We start from the raw sequence: 13,856 nt of genomic DNA, 5'->3' as shown, positions 1-13,856 counted from the left end.
TCTTAAACACACAGGTGTTTATTTAATTGTTCATTTGATTTAATTTTTAAGTTCACTTTACTACGTGGATGAGATGGGTGCATATTACACTAGGCTTTCGCTATGAGAGCTGCCACCGTGAGGAGTATCCCAGCCCTCAGTTCTGCTTCCCTTTCTGAGTCCCACAAAAGCCACATGTGGGCAGCCTTGGGTTCCCATCCCAGCTGGCTGCTCCCTCTGGGGCCGTCTTGGTGGGGAGAGGGAGATGGGGCAGTGGGTCCCTGCTGACCCCTGAGCCCTGCAGGGGTCAGGATCCTCCCGTGGTCCCTGGTGTGGCTCTGGAAGACACTGGCAGTGCCCGGCCAAGGCCTCCCGCAGGATGGAAGCTGAGGGCCCTGGCTCTGGGTCCTAAGAGAACTCAGCCGCCCCCTTCACATTTTACAGCAAGGGACCGGGCAGCAGCTTTGGGATGGGGCTTCCGTGGAGAAGTGGGGGATGCTGCAGTGGTACAAAGACAGCCTCCCCCACCGCCGTCCTCCAGTTGGCCGTCCTCCAAGGCCAGCACTGGGCATCCAAGGGAGAGAAGGAACCCAGCCCAGAGGGTGTGGGCAGGAGAGGCCTGGAGTCAGGCCTCGACCCACAGCCCCCTCTGGGTGCCAAGTGGGAAGGGTGTGGGGGCTGGCTTGGGAACCTTACCCACTGCCCTTCCAACACCTGAATCTGTGGGCAGCAGCCCCACAAAATCCCCCTTGGGGCTCCCTGAGGAAGACTTGTGGCTGCCACTTCCACCAGGGCAGAGGGCACAGGAGGGGCCAGCACTCCAAAGGGCTCTAGGGTGGGTCTTTCAAGGACATCTGCAAAGCCCTGGTGGGGAGGGGCGGTGGGGCTGTCCCACGGAGGCGCCTGGGCCAGAGGCTCTTTGGAACTCATGCACTTCTGAGTGGGGGACTGTCCACGCTGCCCACAACCTCTAGACCACGGCAGCCTGCTCATGGGTCCCTGGCAGAGAATGCTCACTCCCCAGCAGACTCAGGACAGGCCCCCAACTGCAGGCTTCCAGGAAGGCCCAGGGTGTCCACCTCAGGCCAGGTGGTCTCAGAGGACCCCTGTGCAACCACATTAAGGAGAGCTGCAGCCCCCACCCACCCGCCTGCCAGTTCAACAAGCTCCAGCTGCACATGCAGGCTCCCAGGCACCATCACCCCCCTCCCCCGTCGCCCCTCCCTCATGGGGAGCCCCTTCCCCCTGGAAAGACAGCAGGTACTGTAGCCTCGCCTGTTGGCCAGGGGCGCTGGCTCAGAGGACCTGCCCTGACCTGCACGTGCTGACCAGACAGCCCAGCGTAAGGACCTGCGATCCCACGCCACCGCCTTGGGTTTACCAGGGTCACCACCACCTCTCTCACAGGGCCCCCGGGGGACCGAGCCGCGCCCGGCCTGGTGTCTGCACCGAGGGACCGCGTCTCACGCCCGGCGGCTCCTGCGGGGGAAGCCGTGGTCAGCGACTCACCACGAGGACAGGGCAGGGCGGCTGAGTGCAGAAGAGAAGCATGAAGCTGGGGGCGGGGGTAGGGGAGGAGGAACAAAAGTTGCATCTAGACAGAGGTGAACGAAACAAAACCAAAACCCGAACGTGTTCTGTCGCAGGATGGGCGCCGCCCGTCCAGGGCCCTTAGCCCGACATCTCCTCTCGCTGCTCCTTGTTCCTGCGCACTTCGGCCGCGTGCAGCTCCTGCGGGACAGCGGGCGGGAGGGCCTGAGGGCGGGGGTGGCTTGAGGCGACTCCGGGAACCCCCAGGCGCGCAGGCCGTGGCGCCCTGGCACCCGCCCGGCCTCATCCGGGCTGGCCTCCAGTAGGACCCAGAGTTGAGGGGGCAGGAGCACCGGGGAGGCCCAGAGCAGGGCCGGGGACCAAGGACGGGTTTCCGGGGAGCTGGCTGGGCCCTGCTTCTAGCTCGTACCAGAGCCGAGCTTCCTTCAGAGCACTTTCAGCATAATGAATTTAGCCATCTATTACTGCAGCTAGTTACTGTCCCGCCAGGACCAGACTCTGGACCTGCTTCGTGCGCTGCTGGGGACGCCCAGTAAACACGGGATGAGCCCCCGACCCCCACCCCAGCTCAGCGCCCTTCCGAGCTCCGCCCCCTGTTTGCTGCTAGCCCCGCCCCACCCCACCCCACCCCCGTCCTCTCCGAGCCCCGCTCCTCTAAGCTCCGCCCCGGCCCCGCCCCCGCCCCCGCCCCCGCACCTTCTCGCGCAGCCGCTCGCGCAGTGCGGCCAAGTGCGCCTCGCGGATCTCCTTGCTGAGCTCCATCTTGTAGTTGAGCTTCTCCTCCGCCTGGCGGCTGAAGTTGTTATTCTCCTCCAGCGCTTTGTGCAGCACCTCGCGCTCGTGCTCGCGCCGCTCCGCCAGCTGCTTCAGCACCTGCGCCTCCTGCGTCTGTGCGGGGCGGGCGGGCGCGCGTGAGCGGCAACCCCGGGCCCTGACCTGCCGGACTCCTCCCTGCTCTCCGTCTCCCGCCCGGCGCCCGCTCGCCTCACCTGGCGCCTCCACCTGCCCAGGCCTCGGTGGGTGCCGAGACCCCCGGGCGCTGCCCTGGGAACCCTCGCCTGCCATCCGGCCTGTGGTCGGGGCAGGGCCAGGGGGTTGCGCTCCGCCGCCCCCTCCCTTGCCTCGCGCGCGGGTCCCGCGGTCCTGGCTGCGCCCAGGGCCCCCGCCGTGCCCTGCCGCCACTGCACACCCTGCTCTGCGCGTCTGCCCCTCCAACGACCAGCGGCAGGAAACCCTAAACTTGTGGGCGGTCTCTGAGCTTTCTCTCTTCCTCAGACATCCGCCCACTGAGCAGAGAAGCTGCTTGTTACACACCGGGTTCCCAGCTCCCAATTAGGTGCCCAGGAGCGGAGGAAGGGTCCCCAGGGATGCTGGGGGAGGGGTCGGCTGGTGACCCCTGGGAGGAGAGCGGGGCAGCAGGACCCGCAGCCACGTGCCAGTCCCTACTAGTCAGCCCTGTGAACCCTGGTCCCTGGTCTCACCGGGAAGGGAAGGGAGCCGCTTCCCCGCCCAATGCGTTGGCCTCCAGGGTGGCATTCCCAAAAGGACATTTTTATCTCTGTTTCAGTCTCAGAGGAGCTGGTGGGAGGGGAGGCTGCAGGGAGGGGACGTGGAGCCCACACCCACCTCTCCCGGGGCCCCTCAGCCCTCCAGCAAGCCTCAGGGTCTTCACATGTGAGGCCCTTCCTCCAGCTTCCCTGTCTGGGAGAGGGATGCCCCACCCGACGTCCCCAGGGCCCATCTGGGGACCACCCCCTAGCATCCTGCTGGGCATGACAAGGTGCCTCCCACCCTCACCAGAGGCTCCTGCTCCTTCCAGTTGGCCGCCGCCTCGGAACCCTTCCTCCTCTCCATCCCATTCTTTGTTTTTGTTTGTTTTTTGAGATGGAGTCTCGCCCTGTCGCCCAGGCTGAGGAGTGCAGTGGCGCAGTCTTGGCTCACTGCATCCTCCACTTCTTGGGTTCAAGCAATTCCCCTGCCTCAGACTCCCTAGTAGGTGGGATTACAGGTGTGCACCACCACACCTGGCTAATTTTATATTTTTAGTAGAGATGGGGTTTCACCATGTTGGCCAGGCTGGTCTTGAACTTCCAACCTCAAGTGATCTGCCTGCCTCAGCCTCCCAAAGTTCTGGGATTACAGGCGTGAGCCACCACGCCTGGCCTCTCCCCATCCCATTCTTATCTCTCAGGGAGAGGCCCAGGGAGCCACAGCCCCTCCTGCTCCAGGCCAAGGCACTGACCAAGCCCGCCTGGGAGCACCCTGCGTCTTGCAGGCCCTGTCCCCGTGGGCCGCCTCCGTTGAAACTCCTGTGGGGGGGGAGTGGAGGACTCCTTGCCTTCCTCCGCTCCTCGGCTGCCTCCAGCCGCTTTTGCAGCTCCTCCAGGGAGGTGTCCTTCTTCTTGGGTGGGGAGGAGAGCATAGGGCTCTCTGGGGACAGGTCAGAAGGGGACTTGAGGATGACCTCGAAGCTCTGGCCAGAGGCCCGCTTGTCCAGCTGCTTCACCTCCATGTCTGCAGGGCAAGACCAGAGCGGAGCTTCAGAGGCCCGGCCAGAGCATGGCGTGGGCTGAGCAGGATGCTCCCAGCACACATCCAACTCCAGGGCTGGGCGAGGGGGTGGCTGCTCCCGCGGGAATCCCAGGCTTCAGCCCCCAGGATGGGCCCCTTACCCCTAGAACCTCCCTCTCCAGAGGCAGCCAGGACTGGAGTTCAGAGAGACTGCCGGAGGCCCGGGGAAAAGGCGAGGTGGGCAGGCACCGCAGGGCAGGGCAGGTGGCAGCCAGGCACTCACCCCCGTACTGGTAGATGGTGTTGGGGTGCGGCTGTGTGTAGAAGCAGGAGCAGATGAGCGACAGCACCGACAGCTCCTTCATCTTCTCCTTGTAGGCTGTGGGCACGAGGCTGGGCTGAGCAAGCGCCACTGGGGCCTTGCCCACCTGGGCCCCGTGTTTCCCTCCCCATGGCTTCCTCTGGCATGTCTCTGTGAGACACGGAGCTGCCCAGCACGCTCTCGTGTGTCTCCACACCGCCGGCCCCTTCGTCTCTCCTCCAGCTCTCTCGCTTCCAGACGCTGGCGCTGTCTCTGTGGTGTGTCCCCTGCCCTCTGTCTCTCTTGCCCTCCGCCTCTCCCCGCTTTTCCTCTCTCTCGGCATTAATGTCTGTCTCATCTTCCACACTGACTTGTTTCTCCATCCTTCTCCTGCCTGCTGTGGTCTGAATGTTTCCCTTACCCAAAACTCATGTGTTGACATTGTAACCCCAGGGTGCCGGTATGCGGAGGTGAGGCATTGGGAGGGAATTAGGCCATGAGGCTAGAGCCCTCCTGAGTGGCCCCAGAGTGGGGCTTCAGAGAACTCCCTCACCTTCCATCATGTGAGGACACAGCTAGAAGACGCCGCCTGTCTATGTACCAGGAGGTGAATCACTCCAGGCACCGAATCTGCCGGCACCTTGATCCTGGACATTCTGGCCTCCAGAGCACTGGGAAATAAGTTCCTGTCGTCTATAAACCACTCAGTCTCAGATACCCGCCCAGACTGACAAAGTGGCTGCTGCTGCCTGTCTGGGTCTCTGTTTACCTTCTGTCTGTCTGACTCTGTCACTGTCGCTGTATCTTTCTGTGTTCCCGGGGGTAGCCCCTGACTCTTTCTCCCTGAGTGCATCTTTCTGTGATTCCTTGTCACTATGTGTCTTTCTGACCCTTACCTCCCTCTGCCCCGCTACTTCTCTCTCCCCTCCTCCTCCCTCCCGCTCCGCACCAGCTCAAGCAGGCAAGATTAACTCATGACGGGACCAGCACAGATGCAAACCCTCTGTGGGCAGCACTTTCTTGGGCTGTAAACCTGGATAAGCCCCCAGACCCTCCTTTCTCCTTCCCGATGATTGTGTTGTCACCCTGAGATGAAACCAGGCCCTCTCCAGGCACATGCTCTCTGCCCATCTAGGGCTGGGCTTGGGCCACTGATGCCACCAAGGATCAAGGAAGGGAAGCTGTCCGTTCAGCACCACGGCCAGCCCTCTTGCCCATTCAGGTCAATCAAGTGCCCACCAGCCAGTGTCCCTGCTGCCCAACCCAAACCAGAAGTAAGCTGGGTTCCTGTGGCCCTGCACCCTGTCAGGGGAAGAGGAAGGCGCCTGCTCTCACAGTGAAAATACTTTAGCTCTTTTGGTCTATTGAGGGCGAGCCTCACTCCTAAGCAGACACGCTGGCCCGGTTTCTCGCTAGTGCTCAACAATCCTCTTGGCTGGGCGCAGTGGCTCATAACTGTAATCCCAGCACTTTGGGAGGCCAAGGCAGGTGGAACACCTGAGGTCAGGAGTTCGAGACCAGCCTGACCAACATGGTGAAACCCGATCTCTACTAAAAATATAAAAATTAGCCAGGCGTGGTGGCAGGCACTTGTAATCCTAGCTACTTGGGAGGCTGAGGCGGGAGAATCGCTTGAACCTGGGAGGTGGAGGTTGCAGTGAGCCGAGGTCGCGCCATTGCATTCCAGCCTGGGCAACAGTGTGAGACTCCGTCTCAAAACAGAAGGAAAAAGAGAGAGAGGAAGAAAGGAAGGAGGGAGAGAGGGAGGAAAAGAAGAAAGGAAAGGAAGACAGACAGACACGACAGAAGTAATCAAGCCTTTCATGGTGAGCTGGGTCTTCCTGTGACAGTGCAGAGAATGGTCTGTCCTGATTTAAATTTCTTGGTGACCTACACTTTTCTGGGCAGAGCAGCACAGAGCCGAAGAGGGTGTAAGGTGGAGCAGAAAGGAATCCCAGGGTTGGCAGGCCCGCGTGAGAGCCTCTGGGGGAGGGAACGAGCCTTTGAGCCGGGCAGTGAGGCAAGGCTACCTGTGTTGGTCATTGTGAGAGCCTTTGGGGGAACCTGTCTTGGTCGTCGTCTTCAGAGAGGGAGGTGGAGGGGGACCAGGTAGGGGAGCCTCACAGGGGACTTTGACCTGACTTGTCAAGTTTTCTTTTTTCTTTTTTTCTTTTTTGAGACTGAGTCTTGCACTGTTGCCCAGGCTGGAGTGCAGTGGCGCAATCTCAGCTCACTGCAACCTCCGCCTCCCAAGTAGCTGGGACTACAGGCGCCCACCACGCCTGGCTAGTTTTTGTAGTTTTAGTAGAGATGAGGTTTCACCATGTTGGTCTTGATCTCCTGACCTCGCGATCCACCCGCCTTGGCCTTGGCCTCCCAAAGTGCTGGGATTACAGGTGTGAGCCACTGTGCCTGGCCTACTTTATTTTTTAGAGACAGGATTGGGCTCTGTTGCCCATGCTGGAGTGTAGGGCACAGCTATGCAGTTCACTGCAGCCTTGAACTTCTGGGCTTGACTGATCCTCCCATCTCAGTAGCTGGGACTACAGGTGCACGCCAGCACACCATTTTTTTTTTTTTTTTTTAATCTCAGCTCACTGCAAATTCCGCCCCCTGGGTTCAAGCGACTCTCCTGCCTCAGCCTCCCAAGTACCAGGGATTACAGGCACATGCCACCACGCCCGGCTAATTTTTGTATTTTTAGTAGAGACGGGGTTTCACCATGTTGGTCAGGCTGGTCTTAAGCCACTGCACCCGCCCGGCCTACACACCAGCTTAAAAAAAAGAAAAAAATAGCTGGGCGTGGTGGCTCATGCCTGTAATCCCAGCACTTTGGGAGGCTGAGGCAGGCAGATCACCTGAGGTCAGGAGTTCAAGACCACCCTGGCCAACATGGCGAAACCCTGTCTCTACTAAAAATATAAAAATCAGCCAGGCATGGTGGCGGGCTCCTCTAATTCCAGCTACTTGGGAGGCTGAGGCAGGAGAATCACTTGAACCCGGGAGGTGGAGGTTGAAGTGAGCCAAGATTGAGCTACTGCACTCCAGCCTGGGAGCAAGACTCCCGTCTCAAAAAAAAAAAAAAAAAAAAATTTGTAGTGGTATGGAGGCCGGGCACGGTGGCTCACGCCTGTAATCCCAGAACTTTGAGAGGCCAAGGCGGGCAGATCATGAGGTCAGGAGTTCGAGACCAGCCTGACCAACATGATGAAACCCTGTCTCTACTAAAAATAACAAAAATTAGCTGGGCATGGTGGCAGGCACCTGTAGTCCCAGCTACTCGGGAGACTGAGACAGAATCGCTTGAACCCAGGAGTAAGAGGTTGCAGTGAGCTGAGATCACGCCACTGCACTCCAGCCTGGGTGACAGAGTGAGACTCCGTCTCAAAAAAAAAAAAAAAAATATATATATATATATATATACACACACATACATACATATATATACACATACATATATATAGTATATATACGTATATGTGTATATACGTATATATACACATATACGTATATGTGTATAGATACGTGTATACGTGTATCTATACATGTATATACGTATATATGTATATACATATATACATATATACATATATATACATACCTATATATACACATACACATATATATAGAGAGAGAGAGAGAGACACAGAGAGAGAGAGAGTAGTGATAGGTCTTGCTATCTTGTCCAGGCTGATCTTGAACTCCTGGCCTCAAGGGATCCTCCCACCTCAGCCTCTCAAAGCACTAGGATTATAGGTGTAAGCCACAGTACCTAGCCTATTAAAAATTAATTTTAAACAAGAGGATGTGTAGGCTGGGTGCGGTGGCTCACGCTTGTAATCCCAGCACTTTGGGAGGCCGAGGCGGGGGGATCACGAGGTCAGGAGATCGAGGCCACGGTGAAACCCTGTCTCTACTAAAAATACAAAAAAATTAGCCGGGCGTGGTGGCAGGCGCCTGTAGTCCCAGCTACTCAGAGAGGCTGAGGCAGGAGAATGGCGTGAACCCGGGAGGCGGAGCTTGCAGTGAGCCGAGATCGCGCCACTGCACTCCAGCCTGGGCGACAGAGCAAGACTCCGTCTCAAAAAAAAAAAAAAAAAAAAACAAAAAAAAAACAAGAGGATGTGATGAGGGAGTTAGAGGGTGTGCCAGCCATGTGTTCCATAGCAGCAGGTCAGGAGACACTGGGGACATTTAGAGGAGCTGAAGGGGTGGCCAGCCCTGTGCTCAGGAGGACGGGGGAGGGAGAGAGCAAGAGGGAGTTTGGGCTGGGGCAGAACGCAACTGGGTCCTGAGAGAGGGTAAGAAGGCAGGGACTTGGCCCCTCCAGGCCTGACTCTGCCAGCAACCAGCTCCCTATCAGCAGACTCCAGGCCCCTACCCTCCAGATCATCCTTCCTTATCACACATCCAAAACTCTGAATGTGGCCGGGCGCAGTGGCTCACACCTGTAATCCCAGAACTTTGGGAGGCTGAGGCAGGAGGATCACTTGCGAACAGGAGTTTGAGACCAGCCTAGGCAACATGGTGAAACCCCATCTCTACTAAAAATACAAAATTTAGCCGGGTGTGGTGGCACACGCCTGTTGTCCCAGCTACTCAGGAGGCTGAGGCATGAGAATCACTTGAGCCTGGAAGGCGGAAGTTGTAGTGAGCAGAGATGGTGCCACTGCGCTCCAGCCTGGGCAACACAGTGAGACTCTGTCTCAGAAAACAAAAACCGGAATATGTTTACCATAAAGGCCAGAAAATGTGATTAACAGCTGCTCGAAGCCCCTGTCTGCCCTGAGCCTGAAATTTTCACAGAAAAAAAGATCTGTAGGCTCATACAGAGGAAGGACAAACACCAGGGAGGCTCCCTTCCAGTTTGCTTCACCTCAGCAAACGGACGGCTGGCGGCAATTTGGGGGCAGGTGTGAGCACCTGCATCATCAGGAAAGAAGGGGCACGGTGGGGACGCAGGTCAGACCTCTCACAGGTCTTGGCTCTGCCCAGGAGACACGTGTCCGACTGAGAGGTGAGGAACTGGGTTCCGCAGCTGCAAACACAGGCGCGGCTCAGCATCTGATGGCCATGGAGACCCCCTGGCTTGGCTTCTCCCAGCTGGTGGCCCATGAGGAGCTTCTATCCCAAGAGACTGTCCCTCAAGGAGCAAGTGGGACCAGGTACCCACAGGATGGAGCCTGGGAGTGAGGCCTGCCCTGTGGTCTGGCTACGGGGAGGAAGGGCAGATTGGAGGGGGCAGGACAGCAGGTCAGGAATTGGCCAACTCTGGAGAGAGCAAGCAAGGGGAAGTCTGCGCACAGGGCAGGGCTGGCCAGGGGCGAGGCAGGACATTGGACCAGTATTTTCAGAGCTGGTGAGGCTTAAAGAGCATGTCTGCTGCCTCTTATTGCAGAGGGAGGATGCCGAGGCCCAGACCCATCCAGGGGCCACCTCTCCACAGACACAGCTGGTGCCAGGGAAGCCCCTCCCAGAGCCTCAAAGCATTGCTCCCTCTCTCTTTATTTTTTTTTATTTTTTTTTTTTGAGACAAGAATCTCGCTCTGTCACCCAGGCTGGAGTTCAGTGGTGCAATCTCGGCTCACGGCAAGCTCCGCCTCCCAGATTCAAGCCATTCTCCTGCCTCAGCCTCCTGAGTAGCTGGGACTACAGGCATGTGCTACCATTCCTGGCTAATTTTTTGTATTTTTAGTAGAGAGGGGGTTTCACCGTGTTAGCCAGGATGGTCTCGATCTCCTGACCTTGTGATCCGCCCATCTCAGCCTCCCAAAGTGCTGGGATTACAGGCGTGAGCCACCGTGCCTAGCCTTTTTTTTTTTTTTTTTTTTTTTTTTAAGACGGGGTCTCACTCTGTCACCCAGGCTGGAGTGCAGTGGTGCGATCTTGACTCACTGCAACTTCTGCCTCCCCAGTTCAAGTGATTATCCTGCCTCAGCCTGCCTCCTGAGTAGCTGGAATTACAGGCACATGCCACCATGCCCAGCTAAGTTTTTGTATTTTTAGTAGAGATGAGGTTTCACCATGTTGGCCAGGCTGGTCTTGAACTCCTGACCTCAGGTGATCCGCCCACCTCAGCCTCCCACTGTGCTGGGATTCCAGGTGTAAGCCACCCCGCCAGGCCCATCCCAGTCTTTTGACTCCCTTCTTTCTCACCACCCCCTCCCCACCATCCTTCCCCTTCACTGACTTCAGGGAGTTAAAAACAATTCTCGCCATGAGCTGGGCTGGTTTTGTCTCCCTGCTTCTCTTTGTACTAAACATTAGGTACCGAGGAAATGCGGATTGGCCTTTGGATGATTCATGAGCAGGAGTTAGAAACAGGCACCAGGTCAGCCTCAAGCAGCAGAGGGTATAGTAGTGCCCGCTCCCAGGGTCACGCCTCACACCCACCCCTAGCGCCCGCCCGGGTGGATGCCCTTATCAGCTCTCCTTCTCCTTCTTCTTCGTCTTCCTCTTCTTCTTTCTTCTTTTTTTTTTTTTTAATTTTTTTTTTTGAAAGTTTCTACTCTTGCTGCCCAGGCTGGAGGGCAATGGCACAATCTCAGCTCACTGCAACCTCCCTCTCCCCGGGTCAAGCAATTATCCTGCCTCAGTCTCCCAAATAGCTGGGATCACAGGAATGTGTCACCACACCTGGCTAATTTTGTACTTTTAGCAGAGGGGGGAGTTTCGCCATGTTGGCCAGGCTAGTCTCGAACTCTTGACCTCAGTTTAGGCACCGGCCTCAGCCTCTCAAAGTGCTGGGATTACAGGCATGAGCCACCCTATCAGCCTCACTTCTACAGAGGAGGAATGGAGGCTCAGAGAGGGCAAGCGTTCCACCCAGCATCACACAGCGTGCCGGGTGAGAGCCCAGTCATGAGCCTGGGCCTGACTGCAGGCTCCTGTTGGGAGCTCACGGAACTGAGAGGCCAGGGGACCACAGTGGCCTCTGACCCCTGGAGGGCCCTGGAGGCTGCTGCTGGCTTCCCCCAGGGGCAGATGGAGGTCACTGTCACCCAGGCTGCCTCTCATGGTGCCAGGAGCACAGCATGGCAGGAGCCACCAGCTGATTTGCCTTTCCCTGGGCAGGAAACTCAGAAATGTGGCTACCACAGTCAGGCTGCCTGACGTGCAGTGAGCACTCATCTCTTACCAGGCAAGCAGCCAAGCACCTTTCCTGAAATATTGAGGTCTCAAAACAAGCCCCAGGGGAGGTGCCAGCACCGTCATCTCCACCCAGATAAGGAGACCTAGGTCCTGAGAGGTTACGCAGCACGGACAACACCACACAGCTGGAGGAGGTCAGACTCTGGGTTGCAGAAGGAGAATGTGAGCAGAGGCCACAAAAGAGTGAGGAGCCAGTGACTGGATGCCCAGATGGCCTCGCCCTCCCAGCTCAGCCCCAGGAACCGAGCCCATGGGGAGGGGCCAACAGGGAAAGGCTGTCAGGAAGGGCAGGAGGCGGCCCTGGAGAGGGCAGAGCTGCCCTCAGGGGCAGGAGGGGAGTCCCCTCTGCTGAGACCCCCCCCCAGTATCCCCGGGGGTGTCCGGGAGGAGGCGGAGGGAGGAAGCGCAGATGGACAGGACTCCCAGATAGGGTGGGGAGGTGTGGTCGGTGACACACACGGTCCCCTCCTGGCAGGTGCTGAAGTCACCTGGAGCCTCCAAGCCCGTGGGGCCTGAGGGGCGGCGTCAGGTCGGGCACGCGTGGGTGGGCGGAGTTCTGCGCCTCGGGCCAAGGCGGGCACTGGGGCTAGAACCAGTCAGCTCGGGAGGGGGACCGCGGCGACCCGTCCCGGGGCGTAAGAAAAGGTGGGAGGGAGTGCGGCTCGTGGGCGGAGGCGGCGATGGGAAGGAGGTGGGGCCCTTCGTCCTGTCCTCCCGAACGTCGAGCGAAAAACGAAGCGGGTTCTGCGACCTCGCGGCGGAGCAGAGCGTTTCGGGAAGGGCGGGCCCAGCGTACTCGCGCCCGGGGTCGCCCGGCAGCTCCCCTGCGTCCAGAATCTGCCCCTCGCCTGGGCCTGCGCCCGCCCCTCCTCCTGAGCACCGCGCGGGACGGGCCGGGAGGCCGGGGTGGGCGCTACCTTCGAAGGCGGTGGGTCCGCCCCGCGGGAGGCGGAGGGGGCGGGAGGGGCGGACATCTCTGATCTCGGGAGGGTTTGGGAATCGCAGTCGCCCCTCCCCCATCCAGACCGCGCGGCGCAAAGAGCAGTGGCTTTTCTGGCCAGAGCAGGTGGCCCGGGCGTCGCGAAGGGTGGTCCCCGAGGCCGCAGCGGTGTGGGGGGAGGGCGCGGTCCCCCTCACTCCAGGCTCGGCCGTGTCTGGCCCGTTCCCCTCCTTCAGCGCCCCCTCCAGCCCCTGCGCCGCGCTGGCGCGGGGGGCGCCGGGTTTCCGGCTGGGGCTTTGGCAGAGGGTCCCACCCTCTCCCCGCCTCCCCGCGAAGGCTCTGGAGGACCCAGATCTCGGGTCGCCGGACGCCCCAGGGACTCCGCCCGCACATCGCGAGCGCGCCCACCCGGTCACGAGCCCACCCCCGGGTCTCGGAGCCACCCTGCGGCAGTCGCGCCCTGCGTCGCACGCGGCTCCCCCAGGGGCGAGGCGCCCCCGCCCGACGTCCCGGTCCCGAGCGCTCCTTGGCGCGGCGCATCGCAGCCCAGCGCCCCACCAGCCCCGCCGGCGCCGCAGACCCCAGCCTCGGGCGGGTCGGGCCCAGGCTTGCAATGCGCAGGGTAGGAGAAGGGAAAGCGGCGTCCGCAGCCGGCCGTTGCCCCAGGCGAGGCCTCTGCTCAGATCCCGCCGCCCCAGAAAGCCCGCGGCCCGGGAGCCTACCCGAAATGGTGCTGGCCATGGTGCTGGCGGCGGTTGGGCCTGCGGAGGCTGGAGAGGCGCAAGTGGCGGCCGGAGCTGCAGACTGCTAGTGCTGCAGTGCCGGGGAGGGGAGGGGAGAGGAGTGGAGAGAGCGAGGGCGGGCGGGAGGCGGGCGCGGCGGGAGAGAGAGAGAGGGAGGGAGACAGAGAGAGGGAGGGAGACAGAGAGAGAGAGGGTTGGGGGAAGGAGAGAGGGGGGAGGAGGGAGGGAGGGAGGGTTGGGGGAAGGAGAGAGAGAGAGAGACTGCGGGGGCGGGGGAGGGAGGGAGGAAGACAGAGAGGAGCAAGCGCCTGGCTGCGGAAGGGGCCGCAGCCCTCGGAGGGAGAGGGCGGAGCGGGGGGGAGGGGGGCCCGAACTGCAACAAGACCCCCACCCTCCAACCGCTCACAGCGGGACAGCTGCTTCCCTAACTTGGCTTTGTGAGGCCTGAGAGTGAGGTGGGGGTGGAGATGAGCCCCCATTCCCCAGGGCAGGCGGGGCAGGGGCAAGGCCGGAGGAGCAGGTCCCACCCATGGGGTGGGGCCGCAGAGCCCTCCGCCGCCAAGGCCGCTGTAGGCTGGGCTGGCGCCAACAGGGTCCAGGTCTGTGCCTGCCATCGGAGAGGATGCCACAGCCACAGGGGTGGGCGCTGGCCTGGAGGCCTCCAAGGGACATCTCCTGT

At 60.0% G+C, this 13,856-nt stretch overlaps 1 protein-coding gene across 1 annotated transcript; it reads right to left on the bottom strand.

Moving 5' to 3' along the window:
- On the bottom strand, positions 1-13,435 carry STMN3 (stathmin 3). The gene is made up of 5 exons (XM_055266095.2): positions 13,157-13,435; positions 4,325-4,420; positions 3,869-4,044; positions 2,227-2,418; positions 1-1,710 (listed from the first exon to the last, which is right to left on the bottom strand). Exons 1-5 carry the CDS (start codon positions 13,173-13,175, stop codon positions 1,651-1,653), a joined length of 543 nt encoding a protein of 180 aa, XP_055122070.1. The 5' UTR covers positions 13,176-13,435; the 3' UTR covers positions 1-1,650.
- Between the last annotated feature and the right edge of the window lie 421 nt (positions 13,436-13,856).

Source organism: Symphalangus syndactylus, chromosome 24 (assembly GCF_028878055.3).
Source record: "Symphalangus syndactylus isolate Jambi chromosome 24, NHGRI_mSymSyn1-v2.1_pri, whole genome shotgun sequence".
Classification (NCBI taxonomy): domain Eukaryota; kingdom Metazoa; phylum Chordata; class Mammalia; order Primates; family Hylobatidae; genus Symphalangus; species Symphalangus syndactylus.
Note: the sequence above shows the minus strand (reverse complement) of the source record. Positions and strands in the feature narration are given on the sequence as shown.

Coding starts and splice junctions, on each gene's coding strand:
- STMN3 (XM_055266095.2), bottom strand. Junction 2,419..3,868: donor CAGCCGAGGAGCGGAGGAAG/GCAAGGAGTCCT, acceptor CGCCCCGCACAG/ACGCAGGAGGCGCAGGTGCT. Junction 1,711..2,226: donor GCGAGCGGCTGCGCGAGAAG/GTGCGGGGGCGG, acceptor GCTGTCCCGCAG/GAGCTGCACGCGGCCGAAGT.